This window comes from Eubalaena glacialis, chromosome 2, assembly GCF_028564815.1.
Source record: "Eubalaena glacialis isolate mEubGla1 chromosome 2, mEubGla1.1.hap2.+ XY, whole genome shotgun sequence".
NCBI lineage: Eukaryota > Metazoa > Chordata > Mammalia > Artiodactyla > Balaenidae > Eubalaena > Eubalaena glacialis.
In genome coordinates this window covers 17,977,276-18,004,653 of record NC_083717.1, presented here as the reverse complement: position 1 = coordinate 18,004,653, position 27,378 = coordinate 17,977,276, and the positions used below count along the sequence as shown (strand labels likewise).

General features: G+C 43.6%; 1 protein-coding gene across 12 annotated transcripts in view; it reads left to right on the top strand.

Moving 5' to 3' along the window:
* Window positions 1–26,700, top strand: part of PARD3 (par-3 family cell polarity regulator) — a 628,388-nt gene extending 601,688 nt beyond the window's left edge. For all 12 annotated transcript variants that reach the window (XM_061179018.1, XM_061179012.1, XM_061179004.1 and 9 more), the window contains 3 exons: window positions 7,228–7,348; window positions 17,321–17,448; window positions 24,659–26,700. In XM_061179018.1, the coding sequence (XP_061035001.1) occupies window positions 7,228–7,348; window positions 17,321–17,448; window positions 24,659–25,055 (646 nt within the window). In that variant the 3' untranslated portion in view covers window positions 25,056–26,700. The remainder of the gene's footprint in view (window positions 1–7,227; window positions 7,349–17,320; window positions 17,449–24,658) is intronic.
* Window positions 26,701–27,378: the final 678 nt, after the last annotated feature.

The following is a 27,378-nucleotide window of genomic DNA, read 5'->3' as shown; positions in this document are numbered from 1 at the left end:
TGTGGCATCCCAGGATCCGGAGAGGATAGGTCTTTGAAGTGCCGGCAGGTGGAGGAGAAAAAGTTCCTTAAGCAGAGAGGCTGGCACTTTTCCCATCTCGTGTGCCCATGGAATACCTGGAGGGAGGTGATAGAAATATATAAAAAGGAAAAAGCTTTGAGTGTGGAGCTGCTTTATTTCCACGGTCTCAGATATAATTTGGAAATCGGCTTTTGCATTTTTTTTAATTGGGAAAAAGAATAATGTCCTTTTGCATCCCCAGTAATTGGATGCCAAGTACAGGTATGAAATTCACTAGCATTTGGAATAGAATTTTGTACTTAGGCCAAAAAGTAAATTGCTAGGGCTGAGAAGTATAGAGCAAAAATGAAGAGGCCGAAGGTATGAGATGATACGGTTAACCAGAATCTTTACTGTGCACCTATTCTTTTGCAAATTGGGGATTTGAAGGAGATCTGTTACAAACTGAATCCTTGGCAAAGTAACTAAAACCCGTTTTAACCAGGAATATCTCCTTGTGGGTTGTGTGTCGACCCAGATCCTAACAGGTCACCAATTTCTGCCGGAAAGAGAAACTAGGATATGTCCTTGAGTTTGGTTTTACCAAACGACCTGGTTGGTGGGTCTGTTCTCCCCACACTCTGGGAAAACATTGTTGCTTTGGCCTTATGAGGGCTGATTTGCAGAGATCACAGAACGAGAGTGGGGTGTTTTGGTGAAGTGATGGGGAGGTTGACAAAAGGAGTTACCCTAAGCCATTGGGTAGATTTCCATGGGGTGTTCTTGGCTGTACACTGGTGTCTAGTGGAAGTGCACTCCATTGGTTTCACGTGTTAAGATCTGGCAGCGACCATCTTTCAGTGACATCTTGTGCAATAGTATTTCCTTTGTGTAATTTTTCCAGGAGACCAGAACTTTGGAGTGATGAATCATATAAATGATAGTGGTAAAACTCATTCATCAAGTACGATTCCTCTCTTTTACTCTGCTCTTCTAAGCAACAGGCTTTGCAACGGGCAATATTTATTCGGTTGCAACTGTGGACAAGGCATAGTTCTGTGAGCCCTTCCAGGTCACTTGATTTCATTTAATAAGTGTGTACAACGCCCTCACGTTGTTTAAGGTGACATGGTGGTGATAGTGGTGGTGTGTGTGTGTATGCTAAAGAGAGCAAGGTTTAGGGAGTTTAGGTGTTATCTTTTGTTGTCATCAGAGGGAGACCTGCCATACAATCCCATTGCAAACCCCTGTTTGCATCATATCCACTAACATCTTACCGGCCAAATCAAGTCACACAGCCAAGGCCATCATCAGTGGGTATCAGTTTTTGCTGCAGAGCAAGTTAACACAGACTTAGCTTCAAACAACACATGTTTATTGTATCAGTTTCTGTGGGTCTGGGGTCTGGCCACGGCTTAGCGGAACCCCCCTGCTCAAGGTCTCATCCTGGTGCAATCAAGGTGTCAGCCAGGCTGGGTTCTCACTTGGAGGCTGTGCTAGGGAAGCCCCACTTCCCTGCTCCTGGAGTTGTTGGCATTATTCTGTTCTTTGAAGATGTAGGATTCGTGACAGCTTCCTTCTTGAAAACCAGAAAGGGGAAATATGGACTAGTAAGATGGACCCTGTGTTCCTATTTAACCACATACATATAGTCATACACATTTCTTGACCTTTGCCTCATTTTACTGGATAGAAGCAAGTCACAGGCCCTGCCCACACTCATGTGTTTGGGTTGCACAAAGGTTGGAATCCCAGAGGCAGGGATCATGGGACACCTGAAAGTCTGTCCATCATAAATATTTGCTAAAAATTTACCTGCCGCAGGGATGTGACGTACAAAATATATATATTACGTGATTGTAATGAAGGCCTAAACTTAAGGAAGAGAAACACACACTCATCTAAGTATCAAACACTGTAAAACAGTATTTGGGTCAGGGGACAAGGATTATTGAGGAATTGAAAGGAAAAATGAACATGGGCTGCAGTAGTTAGGAAAGGCTTCAAAGAGGTGGCATTTGATTTCTTTGACTTCCTGGTAGAATTGGAAAGATGGAAAGAAAAAGAAAGGGTATTACAGAAAGAAAGATACGAGCAAATTTATCTCCTCTCTTCCTTGGGAGCATCTCTTCTCTTATACTAGAGTCTAGAATCATCTCCCCTTCTGAGCCCATGGATCCATCCCCTCCCTCTGTCTTCCTCCTCTCTTCGCTTTCCCTTTCTCCTTCCTTCTATAGGAAGGAAAGTGTGTACCAAGATGGTAACTCCTTATTCAGAGCAATGAGTGGTTATTCTCCCTTCCATTGAATTCTGGGTCTTAAAGCTATGCCCTCTATTCCAGTTTTCTGGATTTTCCTTGCATAATTAAACATGCAAATGTTAAAGTATTTTTAGTCCATAAAGAATTCATCAGTCACGTCACAAACACCTCTCTCTCAGCATAAGCTGGTCTGAAAAGATAGGTCAGAACTCAAGCCTGCAGGCCAGTGTGCCCAGTGTTAGACAGATCCGGAGCAGAGGCAAGGCTGCAATGACAATGCCCAGTGGTCTTTTTTTTTTAATATTTGCTTCTTGGGCCTGTTACTAGGGGTCCACTAGCCTTATCTCGGTGCAGTGAAAGTAAATAACCTAGAAAAGCAACATTATAAAATAGGCAGCATCTGTAGAATATAAAGTAGAGCTTACAAGCTAGCAGGCAACAGACATTTTTTTGTCTCACCTAGGATTGACAAATTAAAATAAGCCAACATTTAAACTTAGAAGGTAGGGTGGGGACTATAATTCTGACTTCTCTCAAAAAAAAAAAAAGTTAGAAGGCAACATCAGACCCATATCCTTTCAGTGCAATAATCTACTGGAACCAAGTAAGGGCCTCCCTTTCTAGACCATATTTCTCCCAGTTGTCACAGAACATACTTCATGCTTCCAGCGCACGAAGGGTCTCCTTCACTCTTTAGTTAATTGCCCTGCAGGCATTGGAATTTGTCCCAACTATGAAGCCTGCAGGCCTTGTTTTCAAAGTGTTGCCCATAGAGCACTTGCAGTGCTTTCAAATGCATGCAGATTCCTGGGCCCTGCACTAGCCCGGCTGACTCAGAATATCTCAAGATGAGTCTCAATCAGCATTTTTTAAAAAGCACTCTGGATGATGAGATTCATACACAAGACGTGCCTAGTGGTGAGACCCACGATTATGAAGTTTCTTTCCTCATTCAGTGCACCTGTGCAGCACAGATGCAGGGCAGGCTCAGATGCTTATCTACAAATAGGATTGTGGCTGCAGTTAGTATGGATTGGTGTTTTCAGCTACTTTTGCTTGTGAAGCACATCGCAGGAGTCCAATCTGAAGGTTTTAAAACTTAGTACTCTGTGTGATCTACCTCTGATAGGAGAGAGTACATTCCCACGGTAATTGGATGGGAAAGAGTTAGGTTCCGTCTAAGTCAGGGTTAGGTTGTACATGTGTGTTAGGGATCTCCATAGTGTGTGATCCAATGTACGCTTTCTTGACCCTGTCAGAAAAAATCCCAGATCATTACGGGACCAAAACCCTCTTCATTTAGTTTAAAATACACACACACACACACACACACACACACGAGTGTGTGCACGTGTATAAACACCAATGTGTAAGAAAGGCTAAATGCTAATGTTGGACATAAACCGTGTAGATTTTTTTTTACCCAAAAAGCATCTCTGTCATTCCCATCCTCATCCGTCCTTTCTGTACACTATTGGTAAATTAATATTTACTGACTCCTCATTAAGAGTTTTATTGTCTCATTCACCCATCTGATCAACTTAGGTGATATCTTTATTATATTCCTCACCAAAAAAAAAAATAATGAGCAACTTTAAGTTGGCAGTGAACCCAAATATAAGTTGATTGGGGTCTGCAGGCATTCGTCACGAATGCTAATGAATATTTCAAATTTCCTTTGGCCTTCCTGGCAGAAGAGGTAACCAGGGGCTTTAGAAATCCAGATGTGTGCTATTGGCCCTTAGAGCCTGGCCCGAGAGGCAGAACTAAGCAGTTGCAGTGGCTCCACCTCTAGAAGCCAGGGTTTCACCTGCAGGCTGCCAGCTGTTATTCCCCAAGGATTCTTGATGGGCTTCCAGTCTTTGGAAATCTCCATCCATCAGAAAACAACTGCAGCCTTCAACCCTCAGGTGCTTTGCTAGTCGTAGGCAGGTCAGTCTGCTTCCTCTAGAGCATAAGAAGAAAGGAAGCAAGGAAAAGAGAGTGAAACAGTGGTCTCGCCAGCTGCTCAGATTTGGAAATAAGATCAGAAGTGACTTCCAGAACTTGTCTTGTCCTATGAGAGGCATGAAGGTCACCAGAACTTAAAATTAAGGACCTGGGTCCACTTCCCTTGTTGTGAGACTGAGAATGTAAATTGGTACAGCCACTATGGAGAACAGTATGGAGGTTCCTTAAAAAACTAAAAATAGAGCTACCATATGATCCAGCAATCCCACTCCTGGACGTATATCTAGAGAAAAACATTGTTCAAAAGGATACATGCACCCCAATGTTCACTGCAGCGCTGTTTACAATAGGCAAGACATGGAAGCAGCCTAAATATCCATCGACAGATGAATGGATAAAGAAGATGTGGTACATATATACAATGGTATATTACTCAGCCATTAAGAAGAATGAAATAATGCCATTTGCAGTAACATGGTTGGACCTGGAGATTACCATACTAAGTGAAGTAAGAGAAAGACAAATATCACGATATTGCTTATATGCGGAATCTAAAAAAATTTTTTTTAATGATGCAAAAACTTATTTACAAAACAGAAACAGACTTAAGACTTAGAGAACGAATTTACAGTTACCAAGCGGGAAAGGTGGGGGGGAGAGGAATAGACTGGGAATTTTGGATTGACATGTACACACTGCTATATTTAAAATAGATAACCAACAAGGACCTACTGTGTAGCACAGGGAACTCTGCTCAATATTCTGTAATAACCTAAATGGGAAAAGAATTTGAAAAAGAATAGATACAAGTATACGTGTAACTGAATCACTTTTTTGGGAGACTGCGCATTCAGGTAATCACAAATAGTAAGAAGAGGTCCGTTTTCACCAACAGTTTGGACTTCATGGACCTAATAATTATGTGGTTAAAACTGTCTGTGCTACATGAAAATAATAGGGAAATATTTCTACTAAGACTTCTAAAATATTTCGCCAGGCAAGCCTCCTACAATCCCCCTATTAAAAGCTGTGAAGTATGCAGGGGACAAAAGAGTCACAGCTGGAAGGAGGGCAGTGAGGTGAATGAATGTTCACTTTCCTAGCCTTTGTCTTATGAATCTATCCACGTACCTACACCATCACAGTTTCACATGGAGAGTGAGGAGTTCTGTGGATTGGGCGTTCCATCTGGAAAATGTATCTGCTGGGACAAGATAAGATGCTGTATATATGATTTAAAAGCCAGTAGGAATAACACCCTGCTAGGCTCAGGAGTGTGGAGGGGAAGTTTGAAGTGGTACCCACATGTAGACGGAAGCTTCGTGTTGTCAACTAGCACATTTTACAGATTAACTTTCCATGTTCTCTGGCTGATCAGTTCCAAAGATCTATCAGAAGAGGAACAAAGGGAACACAAGTTTTCATTGACTGGGAAAATCATCAAATTGAATGTATCGACAGGATATTCCAGAAGCTCTCATGAAATTGATAGAAACATAAGGGTGATAGGAACCCACCAAGGAGATGAAGTGATGAAAGACAATCCCCTATTCTTAGAAGATGTTCATGTTATGGTCCTGGATGTGATCATTTTCAATTTGAGATTTTCAAACCTTTGGAATTCTTGAAAATATGTGAAATTATACAAAGACATGTTAGTTTGAGAATTTTATAGGCTCTCCTCTGACAGACTTTCTCTTTCCAGGCCACCTCTCACAAATGACATTACCCAGGGGGCTTGGCAGCCAAAAGAACTCAGATCCACTCTGAGTCACCAGGGCAACATGTCTTCAATGAAGGGACCCATCCTCCTATTGGCTGACAGCTTCCCATTCTGCCAGCAGCTTGGAGGGGTATATGTGATAAATATAAGACTTGGTTCTTGTCCTCAAGAAGTCTGAAGTTTTGTTGGAAAACTATATACCTAATGTGCTGGAATAGCTGTCCGGATTGGATGTAATTTTGTGCTTAGGGAATGGAATCCACCAAAAGTGCTGTGAGATTTAAGATTGATTTTGGTTATATCTATTACTCTTGCAAAATACTGTTTTAAATATGTATGTAATTTAATAGGGGAGGGGCTTTGGTGTCTGCTGTGTGTTTTACTAAATGAAACAACAGGGTATAGTGAGATGAGGCTGGGTTAGTGGCCAGAAAATTCTGGATTCTAGTCTCACATTCCCCACCGGCTAGAGAAAGACTGGAGACTTCAAACAAGTTACTTATCTTCTCTGAATGGCAGTTTCTACCTTTGTGTGTGTGTGTGTGTGTGTGTGTGAAATACTACCTTCTGCACCTATCTTATAAGCTTTCTGTGAAGATAAAACAGAATTCAAAGCTATAAAAAAAGAAGGTAAAATTATTATGAACTCATTGGTTCAATCAAACTACCACCTGAGGTTGTTTTTAAAATGCTTTTCATGTATACTGTGAGTGTTGGATTTTGTGTATAGACGTCTGAAAACTCATAAATAAGAACTTCATATAATGGCATTATGAAAGTAATACTGCACGTTTGTGAGTCTATATCATATGGTGTTGTGTCACTTGATTGTTACAACTATGATATTTAGATCAAAAAGGATTCTTCTGTGCACTTCCTATATATAAATAAGCCGCAGCCCAGAGACATTAAGTGTCTTACTTTAAGAAGTTAGAGGAGCTAGGACTGGACCCTGGTATTTCCGACTTTTCATGCAATGTCCTTTCCAAAAAATTTTTGCTGCCAACACCTTGCCAGATTACCGAGAGGAAATGAGGCTTTTAAAGAGCTGCGTAAAAAAGGAATGTCTAAAAATACCACTTGCCCTCTTGAATATCTGTCTTAAAATCACCTCAGTAAGTCTTAATCATGAGAACAAAATGAAAACATATTTCAAATGCCTAGATATTGTCTTAAAATTTCACTTCCTCTCAAACAGCACCATTTCACAGCAAGCTGCCATTTTTTCCTAGCAACTGCCATCCACAGATTGTATTTCTGAAGGGTGTTCACTGTTGCCCGTTTTGTCTTTTAGCAACAGATCAACTCCTAGCAACCATGATCGGATACAGCGTCTCCGGCAAGAATTTCAGCAAGCAAAGCAGGATGAAGATGTGGAAGATCGGCGACGTACCTATAGCTTTGAACAACCCTGGGTGAGTGTTTGGTGCCTTGGCACAGTTGTAGGAAGTCCTGCAACTTCCCTGCAGTAAAAGCCACTGAGCTGTGACCTCAGACCTTTATGAAACAAGACAAGATGGAGCCAAATTCCTTTGACCTTTAGCATATTGACCTTTTCCTCATTTCCATCTGGGTTTCATCACTGCTAATTTCATTTTATATCTTGTTGCACCATCTGTCCGCTGCAGAATAGGTTTCATTTGCCTGATGACAAGACAGAGAGGAGTATTCTGACTCTCAACTATGCATTTTTTAAAATTTAGTTAAGTATTTTTCTATATACATTTTTCTGAGAGTCAGAGCCTGAATAAATCAGTTCAGCGCGTCTATGGTGTATCTACTCTACGCAAAGTACGGTATTTAGAGATTCTTGATTCTCCCTCATCTCCTGTGTGCATTTGTTGAGCCCCTGCCAGGTCTCTGCCTCTAGCCCATCTCCAGTCCTCCCTCCCATCGCCGCCAGAGGGACCCTTCTACAGCAGCGCTCTGAATGGCTTCTCAATGCCCCCAAGATAAGTCCAGATTCCACAGTGTGGCGGGCTAATTAATCCGCCCAATCCAGCCCCAGACTTGGGCTCTGATCTTGTGTTTTGCCTTAGAGATGATGTCACTTCTGGGAATGGGAGGCATTGGAGCAGATTTGGGGGTTCAAGATGATGGGAATTGTGAAGGCTTTCCTTGGAAACCTGAGAGAGAGAGTCAACTAGAGATGAGTAAATAAGCTGCCTGAGGCAGGAAAATCTAACTGAGGGTATTAGTAAGTCCAGTCAACATGATAGTGTGACCATAGCCAATAATGCTTTGAGGACTGGGAATAGAAAATAATTTTTAAAAAATTAATTAACTAACTTATTTATTTTTGGCTGCATTGGGTCTTCGTTGCTGCACGCGGGCTTTCTCTAGTTGCGGCGAGCGGGGGCTCCTCTTCGTTGCGGTGCGCGGGCTTCTCATTGCGGTGGCTTCTCTTGTTGCGGAACACGGGCTCTAGGCACACAGGCTTCAGTAGTTGTAACATGCAGGCTCAGTAGTTGTGGCTCGCGGGCTGTAGAGCGCAGGCTCAGTAGTTGTGGCACACAGGCTTAGTTGCTCTGGGCATGTGGGATCTTCCCGGACAAGGGCTTGAACCTGTGTCCCCTGCATTGGCAGGCGGATTCTTAACCACTGCACCACCAGGAAAGTCCCGGAAAATAATTTTTAAAAAAAAAATTTATCTTATTGAAGAATAGTTGATTTACAACGTTGTGTTTATTTCTGCTGTACAGCAAAGTGATTCAGTTATACATATATATTCTTTTTCATATTCTGTTCCGTTATGGTTTATCACAGGATATTGAATAGAGTTCCCTGAGCTATACAGTAGGACCTTGTTTAGAAAAATAATTTTTTAGATGAATTCCGTGTTGAGGATTGGCAAGACAGACATGGCAGAAAGTCAAGGAAGGCAAGCCTGGTGAGGATACTGGTGAAGCACTGCCCCGTGTGGGCAGGGTGGTCAGTACAGCTCAGGGATGAATGGTATTCACCACAGGGATGAACCGGTGGTCAGTACTGCTCTGATAGCCTGGGAGGCTGCTGGGAGTGGAGGTGGGGGTGCCAGCAGTCTAGGGTTATAAAGCTTAGGAGGCTGCGGTCAAAAGAGTGTATTTTTGGAGTCCAGGAAAATCTGGATGATGTTGGGATCAAAGGTGTCCCATCCATGCATGTGAGTTCCCGAAGTGGAGGAGTGATTAGGGCCCAAAAAGTGTATTGAGTTCAGTTCAACATGTTGGGAATATGATTACACTCGATATTTGGGAGAGTAGGGGCAGACGAAGAATGGTGTGAGAAAAGGCTGACATAGACCCGAGTGTGGTTAGATTGTAGGGAAGGAGAGATGAAGGTGGGAAGGTTCTAGGAGCCTTCAATGCTGGATTGAAAGTCTGAACGAAAATGGTATCAGGACAGAATGCCGGCCCACTAGCCAGGTTAGAAAAAATAATTTTAAATTTTCTGTGCAGGCCTCAGTTTTCTTATTTGTAAACCAAGGGGGTTAGAGTAGCTGATTGTCAGTTACTAAACCTTTTGTTAGAATGAACATTTAAGAGGAAGCTGGGGGTGTAGAGTAAAGCAGATGTCAGTAGAGCTCCTTGGGTTGAATACAGAGGCTGGTGCCATGGGTCAGAGCTTCTCCAAGTGTAGTCCACGGACCAGCACCTTCAGCTTCTCCTGGGAGCTTGTCACACGTGCAGGTTCCTGGGCCCTGCCTCAGACTTACTAGATCTGAACCTCTTTGGGTGGGGCCCAGGAATCTGTATTTTAATAAGCCCTCCACGTCATCTCGAAGGATGGTCAGCTCTGGGAAGCATTGCTCCAGAGTTAAGATCATCGCTGAGGTCCTTTTTGGTCCGAAAATCCAGCACCCTCAGTACACTCCACACAAAGCCAGAAAAGGTTCTGATCTGGGGTTTGGTGATCAAGTTGGAGTTTGTGGAAGGTTCATTTTGCAAATGAAAGAAGAAGAAGGAAAAATTGGAGAAGCCGTCCCAGTTTGAAGGACCTCACCTTGGTTCAAGTGAGGAAGATGGGACCTTAGAACAGGCAATATGAGAACGGCATCCTGGAAGAAAAACTCAGGAAATCAATCGTAGCTGACTTTGGGAGGTTATAAAACATGTGCAACAGATTTAATACGTATGAAAATCTAATTGTCCTCTGCAACAATATCACTATTAATAATATTTAGTTTATTTTTCTAGATGATCAAGTAAACTGAGTTATTCCCATGTAGCAACAGGATGGAATTATGTTCATCTACTTCTGTTGTTTGGCTTAGTGACTCAACCTAGTCCTGCTAGGTTTCCTAAAGCAGGCTTCTTTTGTGTTGCGGGGTAAACATCCTTAACTGTGTGTATTTGCACAAAGGTGCTGAAAGGAAGAATGAGGCCAGTGGCAACCTGAAGGGATAAACAGCCGCTGCATATGGAAATGGTTCTCACACCCCGTAACTCTAGCAGCCCACGCCCTCGAAGGGCTTTTCACTCCTCGTCCAGCCCAGGAGGGGCAGCGTGTTACCATTTTACTTTACCAGGGAATGTGGATTATCCAACCAGCATGTTTTAGTCCGTAATTAATCATTTAACTCACCAAATTTCTCGAGTGTTGATTATGTTCTGTTATTGTGTTTGGTTCTGGAAAACAAAGAAAGAATGCCCTTAGGATCCTACACTGGAGCTGATACAAAGGAAAGGCACGCTTTTACAGTCTTGAGAGAGGGATGTAGGGACTATTGAACACAGTGGAACCACACCCAAACTGATTGTGGGTGGGCACAAAAAAGCTTGAAAGAACACCTCTTTGAAGTTGGAAGATATTTTAAATATATAACTTTGAGAAACAGAGGAATCTATCTTTGGGAACTAAAATTAATTGGAATTATTTCTGGTTAGTTATCCACATGCAAGATCTCCAGGTTTGTTGGAGGCTAAATGAGCATTTCCTCCTTCTTAGCTCTAGAAGTTTTGCGCTAGGAGATGTGGCAACCGTTTGGTATCCATTAAGTTTCTTTATAAGTTTTTTTTAATGCGGGGCATGAATATTTTGGCACATGTTTCTATGTTATCTGCTTAATATGAGCAATCATGTTGGGAAAAAAATGTTTGAGAATGTCTTGTACATTAGGAAACTCAACTACTGAAGGTCATAGGCCAAATTATTGTGTATCAAAATGCCGTAACAACTTCAGATGGGCAACTTGGCTTGTATAATCATTTCCTGTAATGATTGAGCAGGGAATTATTTGGATGACAGGCTGATTACCTCGGGAATGGAATAATTTCCTAAATTGTGTGTCAGAAGTTGACCTTCTCCATTTATTTATTTATTTATTTATTTATTTATTTATTTATTTATTTATTTATTTATCTATTTATCAAACAATTGGGATCTTGCTGTGTACTCTCCATTCTACAGATCGTGTAAATGAGTGTAAAGTGACTGTAATTCTACTCAGTGTCTTAATTTTCATACAAATTCTCACTGTTGCCTTATTAAGAGCTGCTCAGTTGTTCAAAATGTAATGTAGCCTATAGTTTTTATTATCTGTTTTACAAAATGAGCTTTGAATATCTTGGAATCTTGATTCTTTTCCCGTATGTATTCCAACCTTGAAAGATCACTGTGTTTGGAAAGGATGAGGCCATGATCTCACCCACTGGAATTATTTGTAATCATTTTAGTGTTAAGGAACCACAAGCCCATCTCCAAGCGTGTGTACAGCTTAGACCATATTAATTGAAATTGTCCCGCTTGTCAGAAATGCCCACACATGAAGTGCAGTCAGATGTGTCATTTAGAAAAATATCCAAGCCAATGACTTTACATACAGAGAGAGATGCTGCAGAAAATTCTTCCAAGTGGCCCTTTTCAACTCATCCATTTTCAGAATGTTCTCTCTACTCTAGCAGAACAGTACGCACCTGTTCCTGGGCTTTTGTTCCAAATAACGTTTGGGCCTGAGGGAGCTGATCTGTGGCACAAAAGGTCCTTCGATGAGCAGAGGCCCAGGACATTTCCTTAGCTCCATAACTGAAGTGAATTCTCTCCCAAACTGAGTAAAAGAAGAAGAAGAAGAAAAAGCAACTTCTTCCCGCAAAGCAGTGCCAGGTGCAGCATAAATAAAGCAGCAAGTTGCTGTAAATCTTTCTTAAGATAATGGAACAATAGCTGAGGTTAGGGTTATTATCACAGAGCTCAGATATGGACAGAACTTAGTGTTGCTTTTAAAAGAATTAAATTGCAGGCTGCAGACCTAAGTACAGTATGCTGTTAAAACTTTACAGATACCTGAGTGTTGCCCACAAGCAGACTTGCTGGCTGAGACTGTTGATGGATGGGATAATGGAGCTTTTAATAGCTGTATTGCTAAATCCTTTCCATCCTGGGTGGGTAGTGACTGAAAGTAGTTTAGTCCTTCAGATAGAAAATTGATCCTCCGCGATATGAATATGCTGTTCTCCCACAAGCTTTCTTCCTAGCTGTCTGTCCTTAAACAAATTTTAAAAATCTGTCCCGTTCTCCATTTTCCTGCCTTGGACTTTTAACAACTCCCCTTTCCCAGTTAGGTTCTTGCCTGCTTTAGTAAGAGGGCCAGTCACACTGCACAGCCATCCTGCACCCCTAGACTGCCTTCCCTGGACCTGGGGGATTTGAGGAGATGATGCTTCTCTTTTTGTCTCCCTTTTTTGAAGACTTCAGAGGTGTCTGCTGTCATTTCCTCCTAATGGGCCTCCACGCCTGGACTCAAGAAATACCTTCTCAGTTGATAGCCTTGCTGTGTGTAGTGTTACTACAGTTCAAATTGGCTGGCAATCACCTCTCTTGAAAATCCACCTGGAGGAAACCATTCTTGCAGCAAAGGGGTGCCCTTTAGTTATGGCAAGGGTGTCTCTGTGCTGCTGCAGAATAGACCCTTTTCTTGGAGTCCCGTGACCCACCGTCCCAGCCAAAGCCTCCATGACCCGCGGGCTGTTCTACCCACAGAACCCTCGGGTGGCGAAGTGCATGAGGCTGCCTGCCACCCATCAGTGAGGGACACTGGAGGGCTGCTCCTTTATTTTCAACCTCCTTGCTGATTAAGATGGGAAAATAGATCCAAACCCTGGCTGGGAAAGATGAGAAGAAGACAAATAGTGTGTTAAGACCAAAACACATATTTATAAAATCTTGATGAGGGAAATTGGTATGCGTGGCAATTTTTCTACCATTACTCACATCATTAATAGCAATTAAGCTTTTCAACATTCAGAACCCACAGAGTTCAATCGATAGCTGTGTAAGTACAGTGTGTGATGGGTAGAGGGGAGGGCAGGGAGGACAGGATCTAGAGACAAAAGTTAACTTTATTTGGATTAGAGGTTGGCAGTAAGTCCTCTATAGAAAATCATTACCCATATTAGCAATGGCCACTTTTAAACAGAGTAAACAACTTACACTCTTAACATGATTAAGTGACTATTTGTTATCAGAATGTGGAATTCATACTAGGATTGCAGTGCATTTGAATTGCTAAAATAAGGACTTTAAATCTCAGGGGATATCATTGTTCTTTGTGTTATCATTATCATCATCTTCATCATAGGTTTTCATCCAAAGCACAGAAACTTCTTGTATTTTATTTTTGTTTTCTCTACATGCCCTGGACATATGTGAAAATTTGAAATTTTTTATTATTCATAATTTAAGTAGAAAACCCACCCTAAATTCTCATTCATAAGACTATTACATATATGTGTATGTATGAATATATACAAGTGCACACACACATATGCATACATACTCTTTTTCTTATCTATATGAAGAAAAATTAGATTATTTAAACAGTATTAAATATTAATAAAACTAATGAATTTTATTTCATAAGAGACACACACACTTTTATACAAAGCTCTGAAAGTCTTATAATACCACCTAGTTCAAATTAGTACTGAAACTTTGTACAGTATACATTTATTTTTGTTCTTTCTTTAGTCTATTAACAGTTTGGGTTTTGTATTTTTATTTTTTGTATTGTCTATTTTTATTTTGAAAAATAAGGATGATTTTTACTTAATGGAGAGAAATGCGGAAGGACTTAATTTAGTGAAACACTGTACAGAAGACATTTTCAATATTTTGTTCTACGTTAGTGATACCAAAATTGTGCAGCTTTTGAAGCTTTATATAATTTTTTATATAATATAAATCGTATCTCTTCATAATCACAATAAAGACCAGTACTTTGCAGCTCATTTACAAAAGCAACCTGCATCATTTTCACTTGTGGTTTTAAACATAAGCCATGAAGACAGTCACGTATCGTGGTTCTCCAGCGTATTTTGTAAGAGATAATCATGTATATACTTCTGTCTTACAACCTCTGTCATTATTATGGCCTTGGCAACCTGGGCTATTTTTTTACTTAAAAGGTCGCTGCTTGTCACCAATTTCATCACACACAAGGCCAGGGTTATTTATAATTTGCACTCTTAAAGCTGAGCTATTGCCTTGCTGTCTGGTGAATCTCTGGAATCGTTACAATTATGTGTTCCCTGCGTGTTTCCCTGTATAGATGTTGCTTTGTGTCGTAGTTGCTGATGCTGTTTTATCTGAAAACATGCCCTTCTCTCTGGGGTTAAACCTGATCTCTTTCTTCATTTCTATCTTTACTTTTGTGATTTTGGACTCTAGATACATTATTCTATTTCTGCCATAGGGATGAAAACCACAAAACCACAGTATCTTAAAGTCGGGGCTGTCGGTGGTAAGAGTGTTCCCACAATTTACGTTTTTATGAGATCTTCATTGAAATCATGAATCAGGTTATTTTTGATTCAGGCCAAGTAGAAAACTTGCCAGGACGACCTTCTCTCGTTGTTGCTCTGGACCCGTCATGCACACAATCTTCCTTGAAATCTGTGGCCCAGTCAACTTTCATCCTAAAAATAAGGGTGATTCTTTCTTTCCTTTTTTTTTGGCTGCGTGGGGTCTTCGTTGCTGCACATGGGCTTTCTGGCGTTCTCTAGTTGCAGCGAGCGGGGGCTACTCTTCGTTGAGGTGCGCGGGATCTAGAGCGCAGGCTCAGTAGTTGTGGCGCACGGGCTTTGTTGCTCCACGACATGTGGGCTCTTCCCCGACCAGGGATCGAACCCGTGTCCCCTGCATTGGCAGGCGGATTCTTAACCACTGTGCCACCAGGGAAGTCCCAGTGATTCTTTCTAATAACCTACTCTTTTGCATGCTCTGAAAAGAGAAAGAGAGTAAAATATTAATAGTAAGGCTAAGGTTTGTATTTCATGAGTGAGCAAACAGAATGAAATATCTCAGTTTGCTGATTCCAAACTCATTCCCTCATTCTAAGTCTTCAGATCCCATGATAATTTCATTGCTGGGGTTCATCCAGATCCAACCAGATGTGCCACTGATAAACAGTATCAGAAAACGCACAGTAGCGGAAGCAAAAGCCCTTCAACTTTTTTTTTTTTTTCCTCCGTCAGAATCAAATTTTCAGGCCTCTGGGAGAAACAACTTTCTACAAGACCTTGCATTTTCTTTTCACAGCTCCACAAGCAGCATGTCACAGAACAGCGTGAGCTTGAAAAGCTGGTTACTAAATCCTGCAGCAGAATGCCAGGTCTTTCAAGACTGTTTGACACATGTGTGTAGCTTAGACTGAGTGTAAAGGAAAGGAAAATGGGGTTCTTTTTGAAGGCGTATTTCCTTGCTTCACTTTCCCCGTCCAGTGGCCCTTCCCCGGGCTCCCCACCGATAATAGATCAGCTCAGTGCTCTTCGGGGCCAGCCTCATCAAGGGTCATGGAAGAAACTGTCTGTCTCCTTAATGTTGTTGATGAACAATTGCTTCATGCTTTGTTTGTATAAGCAGAGCTCACTCGGCAATGTGTTTTCTTTGCTGAAGGCACCACTGATGTTATTTGAACGGTGTTGTGGAGTGGGTCTCCGAACACACGTTTGTTCCAAGGCGTGTGGTTATAAACATCCACTAGTAGAGACTGGGGTATTGTAAAGCCTAATCTCTTCACCCATTATTTTTTTATCGGGGTATTTTTAATATGCTCACTGATGATGCACATATGCTTTGAAATTTTGTCCTGCATATTGCCTCATCATTGCTTACCAACAAATGGGATATGCTAGCTAGGCAGAAAGGGGACAATAGAGATTGCTTTCTTTCTCTTCGCACAAAAGCCAACCAGAGGAGCCACTCTTTAAGGAACAAACCCACGTGTTATCTTACCATGCTCCAAATGAATGCTGAGACTCATATGATTTCAGAAAATGATTATCGAGCCCAAGTCTCTCATTGGCTTTCAACTCTAAAAGAAAATCAATAACTTGTTTGTAACAGACAGTCCTCATTCAGAATAAGCCTATTGCACAATGTTGCACAACACAAAGGGGGCAGAGGTCGGCGAGCACTAAAAAGGATTACTTGAGAGTGACTGCCATTGACACTATGATCAACTATTGTCAGCTGTTTTGTAAAGTTAGAGGCATCGTTGTCTATTTTGAGTGGAGCTACTTTCAAAAGGCCAGATCTCGAAGGTGAGCTAAACGCTGATGGTGAGAAGCTAAAGCATCCACAGGGGCCCAGCATCATATATCACCCAATATCTGGTTTTGGTCAGCGGCAGCAATGAGCAGATGACCTGCTGACCAAAGTATTTAGCCAGAGGATGGAAAATTTCTCTGTAGCGTATAATTAACCTAGGTAAAAATGCCATATCCTCATAGCTAAGGCAAAATGTATTATTTCGTAACCAATTCCAGTAGCTGTTAGCTTGCAGATTCATTCTTTTGATAAGTGTTTCTGTTCACATGTGGCTGCCATCCGTGGATTGGAGGACCTGTACGTGGTGAACACTGCCTAGTTTCAGCTAATCTTGGTTCAAAATTTAGCTGTCATCCTTTAATAAAAGGGGAATCAGCTACATTGTATCCTACTGCTCGAGTAAAATACATAACTACGGAAAAGATTCACCAGCATGGCCGACTTTCAAGTGTGTACCCTTGGACTTTCCCACTGTAGTGAATTATTGTAGCAAATTTGTATATTTTTTGGCATTGACTTCTAGATTTCTGAGCAGCCTTACTCCCCTGTATTTGCTGTATATACAAGGGATGTAAACTAGTGTCTAATGTCAGTATTTACCAAACCTCACTTAGGCAGACTAGAAAGGTGGACGTCTCAATTTTAAACCATTCTAAAGCCGTAATTAAAATTTAGGATGATGGGGTATTTGGGGCTCACGAGATCAATGAGATGCCTCTTGAGAAAATTGCACTTGATTTTTAAGAAATTCACGGAAGTTGCAAATTGTTTCTAAGTCAGTCTGTGAGAATGGAAATAGTCACCCGGTCCTGTGATATTCGTAATTCCTTTCTCGTGACTCGTGTTGCGTTTTCCCCCCGCAGCCCAACTCCAGACCGTCGGCGCAGAGCGGCCGGCACTCGGTGTCGGTGGAGGTACAGATGCAGCGGCAACGGCAGGAGGAGCGCGAGAGCTTCCAGCAGGCCCAGCGCCAGTACAGCTCCCTGCCCCGGTACGCGCACCCCAGCCGCACCCCCGCGTGTCGCCATCCTCCCCGTCCTTGTCCCTTGGGAAATCCCTCCTCCCCAGTGCACTGTCTTCTTCTCCAATAACGAAGAACCGCACGTAGATGGTGGGAATCATCGCTTACTTAGAGGCCACCTTACCACGTGGCAGGGAGACCAGGAGGGAGGTGTTTCAGGAGATGCCCACGCCTTCACCGGGGCAGCTCCCTCACTGGACCTGAAGTGGCTTGATCCACGAGGACTGGGCTTAGGGGCCAGACCTGGGTTCTGGTACAGCAAGTCCCCTACACATGAACGAGTTCCGTTCTGAGAGCACGTTTGTAAGTCCAGTTTGTTCATAAGTCCAACAAAGTTAGCCTAGGTACCCAACTAACACAATCAGCTACATAGTACTACACTGTAATAGGTTTAGAATACTTTTCATACACCTAATACCTAAAAAACAAAGACAAAAAATAAACATCTTTAATCTTGCAGTACAGTACCTTGAAAAGTACAGTAGTACAGTACAACAGCTGGCGTGCAGGGGCTGGCATCGAGTGAACAGGCAAGAAGAGTTACGGACTGGAGGAGGGAGAGGAGGTGGGAGATGGCATAGCGGAAGGATCGTCAGCAATAGGAGACGGAGGGCAAGCTGCAATTTCCGTCACGCCTGTCATTGCTGGCACAGGTTCTGGTTCCTTGCTGGAACCAGATGCAGGTTCACATCTTTGAAAGTTCGCAACTTGAAGGTTCGTATGTAGGGGACTTACTGTGTTGGTTCTGCGACCTCCCATGGGGCTGGAGGCAGATTCCTCAACTGAGAAATGGAAAGAGAGCTTTTACTTTGCTCAGCTCAGGGGTAACGAGGATAAATGATATCTTGTAAATCTAGAGTTCTCCAAAAGGATAGGTGCTAAATGCTCCAGGCACCGTATTTAGGGGGGGGATCAGTGGTCCCAAACCTGCCTCTCTTGCCTTCCTGCCATCCTTGCTTCTGCTCAGTGTTGAACCTCGGAAAGTCCCGGGATGTCCACCTGCCTAGCTGATGGCCGAGCCAGAAGGGTTTCCCTGCCGGGCTCCCCACGTGGAGGCCCCTCTGCCCCAGGGCTTCTCTGCCAAAGGCCTGGTAACGGCGCCCTAAGACATTGAAATGATAGCCATTTTCCATCTAAGTATTGTAGATAATGAAAGTGTTTAAAAACATTCAGCTTTCCAAACTTCCCCAAAGAAGTCACTCCTATCATCACAATTCTTACAGGCGTTTGTACGGAACACGATTTCAAAACCAGATGACAAAAACATTTTGGGTGGAAAACGGTCTACTTACCATGTTTATATCAAGTAGACCATTTTGAATTTGGGGGAAAACAGTGCTGGGGTGGGGCAAATTTGACCGACTGATATAAAAGTGATCCTGATTCTAATAAAGGTGAGTCCTTTTAATGTTGAATAATCACCATAACAGCCCTGGGGGACTTCACTGCACTGACCCGGGTCAGCCACGCCCACGTGGGTGTGAGTGCAGCTCTCTACCAGGAGGGGCACTGCCTAGTGTGGGAACTTGATCACTCAGCTGTTCTCTCTCAATCCGTAAAGCCGTGTCTCCTTTGAGTACGGAAGTATCCTTTCTTTTACATAGGAGCATAACCAACAGTTATTTAGCCCACTCTAGGCAAGAGTCATTGAAGTTTAGGTCTAGACAAGACCTTGGAGAGCACGTCTTGCAAGGAAACAACTCGGAGAAATTAAGGGACTCCCCTCAAGGTCACACACTAGTATGTAATTCCACCAGATTTCCAACCCCACCCTGCCCAACCCTGACCCTAAACCACTATTTTGTAATGCTCATTGCTGCCGAGGGCTTTGGTGCTCACATTTGGAACGTGAGCAGATATGGATATAAAGGTCTCTGTGCTCTGCTGCCCTTAGCACTTGGGGGAAGGCCACCGCCTGAATCACCCCAGAGCGTCAAATGGGCAACATTTCAAGGATTACACAGAAAGCTTCTCCTGTGTAAGTTCCCTTCTTGCAGCCTGTCGGCTTGCCTTCCATCAGAAAGACGACCGTGATGATGGGGATGACCCGACACGCGTGGTGTGGCCCTGCTGTCCCAGCCACGCAGTGGGCATTGTGAATCACGGCCCACGCGGATGGTGTTGTCCGCGCAGGGGTTGTGATCTTATCTTATTGGCAAAATGTTTGGCTTCTTATATTTTAGTTGTGTTTGAGAGTATTTGTAAGAAATGGAGGAGAGCTCTCATAAAGCATGTGTAAGAAGAAAGTGAGATGGGAAATGGCCAGGACTAGGGAAGGGCAGGAGGAGGGATAGGGGTGGGAGGGCCTGGTGGGAGGAGAGACTCTGGGGCCCCATCCTTGGGAAGAGGACCAGAGAGAGGCAGGTGCACCAGATTTCTCCTGCTCACCTTCCAAAGTCGCTCAGTTCTCCAAACAGATCCTTTCATGCTGGCGCCCCCTCTCCATCTCCACTCCTAACCCTCTCCAGCTCTCCCCTCCTCTGTGCTTCTCTCCCTCCTCTCCCCCTGAAGCACAGGTAGAAGCACCTGTAATTCCATGGACCAGAGGCTTGCTGCTGCTGGGACTATTGCTGTCAGTTAGTGTTTCCCTAAAGAACCAGAACTTTCCCTCTGGTCAGTTATAATTCCCTTACTATTAGCCATTTTATTCTGTGCGGATAGGAGAAAAGTAGAAATCTTAAAATTAAAGAGCTGTGTGAGTTTAGGTGAGTGGGGCTGGTTGGCCTGTACATCACATTCACTTCTTTTAGCGAGTACAGGTGGGGGGGTTAATTTGCATATAACTTATTGTCAACCCTCTGTATCCATGGTTCCATCCACGACTCCTCTGTATCCATGGATGCAACCAACCACAGACCATGTCGTCCTGAGGTATTTACTCTTGGAAAATATCCATGTATAAGTGGATCCGTGCAGTTGAAACCCATGCAGTTCAAGGGTCAACTGTAATTCCTCAACGTGCATCTCTGAGTGAGGGAATTAGGGATGCGGGGCCTTGCACACAGCTTGGTTCCTTGCAGGGAACCTCGCTCAGCCAGAGGCTGGAGATCGGAGGGGGCCTGTGACCCGCACGAGCTGGAGGCGAATCCCCGTTTCTGACATGTGATATTCTTCAAAGACACTTGACCTCAGCTCTTCGGATGTGGACAATTAGCGGACTTTGGTCTAAGCAAGTTGCCGTGGCATTTGAGACCAAAACGATTTCACGCGCACACAGAGAGTCCAGTTGCAAAGTGGAGCATAAAAGAAAACAAATGGTCGAGACTCTGTATCAGGCGCGCTAGGTGAGGTGGTTTGAATTAGAGGGATGTATACGCACCAGAGGGGTTTGTAAATTCTCACTGTGATTAAGGAAACCTATAGGCAGACTTCAGGTTGCTCTGTGAAATGTCAGGAAGAAACACTAGCCAGGTGGTAACATGAGATTGGGGGGAAGGGGACACGAGTGGCCACACACTGAATTCTCAATCAGAGGAGGATTTGTTTTTTATTATTTTATTCCTAAATTAGTTTTCTTTTTTTTGTTTTATTTTCTTTTTTTAAATCCTTTTAAAAATGCCTAGCTTAGTTCCTTAGTATCCAAAAGGCAGCTCTAAATCTGAGTAGTAGAAAAGTATGTTGGGTCATAGTCACTGATAGAAAAACATATTCAAGATTCTTTGTTGAATGCTTTTCTTTACCTTTCCGCTGCATCTTCCCTCCTGCCATGGGTGGCTTCTTGCTCATCCACCTTGCTTCCTGGCTGTGTCTTCACGCCCTGACTCAGTCTCCCCCACAGGTCCGTTTATTGCGTGTCTCGACTGCCTCTCGCCCTGTCAGCTGTGGTCTGTCTTTCTTCATCCCTCTGTGTCCTCCTTAGCGCAGTGACTGACGGCTTTCCTCAGGCGCTGGGGCTTTGCTGGGTGTCCTGCACATGACAGTGGTCTTCAGGCATCATCACTAAGCGGCAGTTATTGCCACACCAGGGTCTGTGCTTTGGGTCGGCTCAGGCATGAGTCCAGTGAGCGCATTCCAGGACCCAACAAACCTGCGTGTTGACTGTAAAGACATTCATTGGAAGGAATGATGCTTTGTTGCTCCTGTGGTTATTCGTGGCCTTTGAGCAATGCTGGGACAGTGGAAACCTTGCTTCTGATTCTGACTCCGGGACGTGTTTGTGAGTTGCTTCCCCGTGTGAGGGTTCTCCAGTTAGTCCTTGGTGCCTTTCTCTGCTCCCTGATCTCTACCAACCCTTCAGACAAAGGACAGAAAGCTGATCTTTTTGTTTATTTTTTTCCCTTGGTCAGAAAGATGCCCTCCCAAACCCAGAGCCTAATTATTGGAGGCAAAGTCACTTGAAAGTCACCCAGTAGTGAACCATGTACTATATGCCACACTTTTGTGAGCATTTTACGTCTGTGATTTCATTTATTTCTCCCCAGAACCCTATGAGATTAGAGGTTATGCCTGTTTCACAGATGATGCACCTTGGGCCCAGGGAGGATACCCCTCCCAGGCTCACACAGCCACACGCGCAGACTCAGGGCTGCATCTGTGTCCGCGGGACGCCCAGCCTCTCTCACGCTCTGCTCCGCGCCTACGTGCCTCATCTTCCAGTGGAGGAAACTCTCTGTCTGCTGCTTTCTCGTGTTTCTCTACAACCTGCTCATTTCTTGTCCTCTTTAATCAAGAGCTTGTTGCTACGCTAGCTTCCTTTCTGAGGAAGCGTGTGTGTGTGTATGTGTGTGTGTATGTGTGTGTGTGTGTGTGTGTGTGTGTACGTGTGTCCATGCGTCCATGTGTACATATCTGTGTGTATGTACTTTCCTCAAGTGTCTTACTTTGAACCTCAGGGAGGTTTTCTTCCTTCTCTCTAAACTGCTTCATTTGAAGAAAATTTTAGCTTCAAGAAATTCTTTCTCCCACATCGTCATAATTTCCATCCTGAACAAACCGTTAGTGAATTCTCAATGTGTTTGAATACAAAAAGACTCTGTTTTCCTGGACTGATTCAAAATGCAACTTCCGGTACGTGGAGCAAAGCCTCCGGCATCATGGAGTTGGAGACGGGGATGGACAGGGCTAGTGGATCCCCGTGGACCAAGGATGAAGAAGCCTATTTCCGGTTATCCTTAAACTGATAACTAACCCGTGAAGGAATCCCACGTTGTTGCTATAACATCAGTAACAAGTTTGTTGTTTTAATTAAAGTTTCATGATTAATGTCAAATCCCTTGGTTTCATGCTGGCACTTTCCATCATTCGTTGCTCTGAGCAGATTAATTTATGACTCTTTAAGTGAAGGTAATCAGTGCTTTAGGCAAATAAACTATTCCATCAAATATAAGGATTCTTGCCTGGGCTGACTGTACACATGGCCCAATTCCCATTAAAAGGATGGATATACTGTAGACTGTTCAGTTAATCAGTCATATCCAGGGAGGATTCTGGACAGTAGTTCATCTTTCTTATTGAAAATACCCTTGACTACATTTTAGGTCATATGGAAAATGGGCAGATTTTATCCCAAACCATGTTGACGGCACTTCTGAATGTTCAGGAATGCAAATGGCTTCATTCCTGTGGGAGACCGAGTGCTGCATAGACCTTATTTTTCCTCTACCAGTCTTTCTGAACACTCTGTCATGTTGTGTGTGTTGATGTGAAAGGCTGAACAATACGTACTGGCACCGAATGATTTTCTTATTGATAAATGGAGCAATATATTTTGTTTTATGGCTCAATTCTCGCTCCTTCTCTTCCATTTTTAAGGCAAAAAAATTAGGGCATGTCTTCCTTCCTGGCACAAAATTGTTTTACTTTATCATAGCCAATCTTATTGTAAATTCATAAAAGCATCTAGAGACTTGATAGTAAATTAAAGATGTTTCAAAACAATAATGTTTCCTGAAAATGATGTGCAACTTTATTGCAGAAGGGATAAGAAGCTGAAATTTCTATAGGACTCTGATTTATTTCCCCATCCTGGGGTGACAGAAAATGGGTTGAGTAAGTTACCCTGGGCTTGGGTAAGGATACCGTGGGCAGGAAAATAGTGCTTCCTCCACACACGTCCAGGTTCTGCAATCTTGATGAACGTGTATTCCGAAGGGTGTCAGTTGCTGACATATACAACTCAAGAGCCGGGGCTTTAAGGGACTGCCTGTTGCATTTTTAATCATAAAGCAGTCTAGACTTAAATCTTTCATAACTGAACTCAAATCAGAATCCATCACACGTACTTCATATTAGCTGGCGTCTCTGGCATGATGGTGGTAGCTGTGTAAAATATTTGTTTGGCTTGTTTAGAATTGAATTGTAACGTTCTAAAGCGAGAAATTATTGCTGGTGTAGAAGCTGCCAAATCGCTAATACCCCTAACAGCATTCTGCCAATGAGTCTAAACTGCAGGAGATATTGTCACCCTGAGCAGAGCAGATAGCACCGCCCAGACACAGAAGGGGACCCTGTTTCTGAGTAGCTGCAGAATCTGTTAGCTGTCTCTCCTGTGTAGCCATTGTTTGTGCAGACTTGTCTCAGACTTGAACTTGCCAGGGACAGTCATGTTTTCATCCTCCCGCCCCTATCACAGTGTCTGGCACGTGACTGGAACCCTGCATTCGAACGAATTCCGTTCCGAGAGCACGTTCGTAAGTCCAACAAAGTTACCCTAGGTACCCAACTCACACAGTCAGCTATACAGTACTGTACTGTAAATCATTTTATAATACTTTCCACACAAATAATACATTAAAAAAAACAAACCAAACCCCAAAATAAAGAAAACATATTTAATCTTACAGTACAGTACTTGAAAAGTACAGCAGTACCAGCTACATCACTGCTGCTTTTACGCTTGCTTCCGGACATCCTGGGCTTGAAATGAAGATACTGTACTACTGTACTCTACACAGTGCTGTACAGTAAAGTACACAAAAGCACAACCATTTGTAGAGGAGGCACGCACGTGACAAGGTACGCCAGACACGTGAACTAACTTTCCGTGATTGGACATGAGAACGCACGTTCGCATGTTTGAAAGTTCACAACTTGAAGGTTCGTATGTATGGGACTTACTGTAATGTTTGTTGGGATATAGAAATGCTATTTCGGCTCAGCCCTGCCCCCTCACTCCTTCCTTCCATCTCTCTCCCTCCCCTTTTCCCAACCCTCACACTCACCTTTGGGCTTTGCTTTCTAGGCAAAGCAGGAAAAATGCCAGCTCCGTCTCCCAGGATTCTTGGGAGCAGAACTACTCCCCTGGGGAAGGCTTCCAGAGTGCCAAGGAGAACCCCAGGTACTCCAGCTACCAAGGCTCCCGGAACGGCTACCTGGGCGGGCACGGCTTCAACGCCAGGGTCATGCTGGAGACCCAGGAGCTCCTCCGCCAGGAGCAGAGGCGGAAAGAGCAGCAGGTGAAGAAGCAGCCCCCTCCCCCCGAGGGGCTCAACAGCTACGACTCATATAAAAAAGTCCAGGACCCCAGTCACGCCCCCCCCAAGGGGCCCTTCCGGCAGGACGTTCCCCCCTCCCCTTCTCAGGTCGCCAGGCTGAGCAGACTCCAGACTCCTGAGAAAGGGAGGCCCTTCTACTCCTGAGCAGGAGGAGGGCAGACTCTTCGTGACATGCAATAAAGGACATTTGCCTGTGAAGACTTGCATTTTGGGAGTTTTTTTGAAACCTCGGTGGTAGTATGGAATATTTCTGTTGCTGGTATTAGTGCCTTTAAGCAGTGTGGGCAATTCGATGGAAGGCCTTAAATGTCTTTGCCACTGTGTCCCAAGTGTCTATTTCATGGAAGGATTTCCCGCCATCTGACAATCACCTGTTCGAGGCATCATACGCTCTGCATCTCTCAGGTACTGGGAATCTGGCCCAACCCGGGAGACGTCGTGGCTTCGTGTTACCGCCCCGTACAGCTTGTGGCAGCAGATTACCCTGAAGTCAAGGGTGACGTTGATCCCTCTTTTTTCCCTTTAAGTTTCTTAGGTGAGGTGACATCGCCATCTCTGGTGGATGAAAGTGGGTGACGTACACCAGAAATTGGGACTCCGTGGTACTTCCCGGCACAGTCATTTTTAATCCTTTGTAACCAGTGTGGTTTCCCTTTTCTTTCTCAGCCCCTTGCAACAAGAAATTTCCTTCATCTAAAAGAAGCTAAGCCATATTCCAACACTGTCTGTTTATCAGGGGGGGTCCTTTTGTAACTGCCTTATAACTCAGTGTTACCAATAAAGTGATTCTTCTGTCTGCGTGTATAAATACCCTTGCTCAGTCCTGATCCTCACATGTGTGTTGAGTCACCATGGCTCTGCGTGGGGAACGGGGGAGACAGGCGTCAGCCCTGGTGGGGCAGGGGGCCGCCCACCCGCCGGCCCAGTGTGTGTCATGACACGGTGGGTGGTAGCTAAGGAAAGAAAGAATTCTCCCAGGATAAGCGTCTGGCCCAGTACATCCCAGCCATTCTTTTTAAATTAGTTTTTGTTTGATGAGTTGGCAGGAAGGGCATAGCATGGAACAAGGATCAGTCAGACACTCATTTTGGGATTCCAGAACCTCACCTGCTTTCTCCGGTTTTTAGAGTCGGTTGCGATGGATGGTTGTCTATTCATCCACCTGTTGTCTCTCTGCCTGGTGATGTCATCCACGTTTCTAGATAATTCTGCCATGAAATAGAAATGGTAAATAAGAAGAAAGCTGTTCCACATCCCACAGAACATTCTGGTGTCCCCAAACAGGGATAACAAAAGATTGCCCTGGTGTCAATATGTTAATGTACGTGCGGGTCATGAGGACCTGGGTTACTCCCGTGTTCCCATCTTCTCATTTGTTGGTCTGAACATCCTGTTGTAAACCGTGGCTGGATTGCTAAAGTGCCTGCAAATCCCGATGTGAAAAAAGCTTGAGATGAAAGCTCAGCATACTGTGTGTTAACAAAAAAGAAAAAAAAAAAGACATGTACTGATATGCCTATTTTTTATTTTTACTGGCACATTGTATTTTTGTGTCCACTTCTTTTTAGAAAATATGTGAGGGGTTCATCCCCGTACCTGCGTCTCTTTTGCATTTCTGTGTAATGGTTCTGTTTGTTCACGGAACATAGCGATGTTGAAATGATGTGACCAGTGTAAGCGTGGTGACCTCCGACGACAGTTGCTCTTCCTCACAGCCTCCCGTGTGCTGTGAGAAACAGCTTTCCCTGTACATATGAGACTTCTAATAAAAGGCATATTTCTTCCTGTTCTCTGTGTGTCTGTAGTATTCCTGTGAAAGCTCTCCTAGCTGGGTTTTTTTTAAAGTCTACTAGCAGAAGTAATTTTTTTTTTCCATATTTAGAGAAAGTTGAAAGTTTCCTCCTCTCTGTCTGTGCAAACACGGAAGTGGGTGATTGATTGTTTATTTGAACATCTGAGGAGAGAGGGGACAGGAAAGAGAGAAAGACCTAATTAATGAGTCCACTGGAAGGCCCAGGCTGCCCAGAGCAGCCGGGAAATTCGGAATGGAAGGAACCGATACACTAGAATAAATAAAAGAATAATTATACAGAGAGCGATGTAATATTTCCGTTGTTGCCCTTTGCACTATGGACCATTTCAACAAGGCGAATGTTCTGCTTGAGTCCTAACCATGTGTACCTCGATCCCAAAGAGAAGTCCAAATTCAAGCTGACTTCCAAACTAGCCTGGTTCTTGCTTCCCAGATTACACAATGAGGCTTTGCTCCTTCTTCCAGAGGGACAACTCATTAATATTTGTATGGTGCTTTGAAGGCACAAAGGGCACTAGATCCCTGGGTGGGCCTTGTGCACCATTATGGTCGTGGTCCCCACCCAAAGGGCAGGCTTTGCAAAGACCTGTCCAAAATGCCCTCCCATGGAGGGCCGAGCATCAGCTGGTTGTCATAGCAACCCTTATCCTGCCA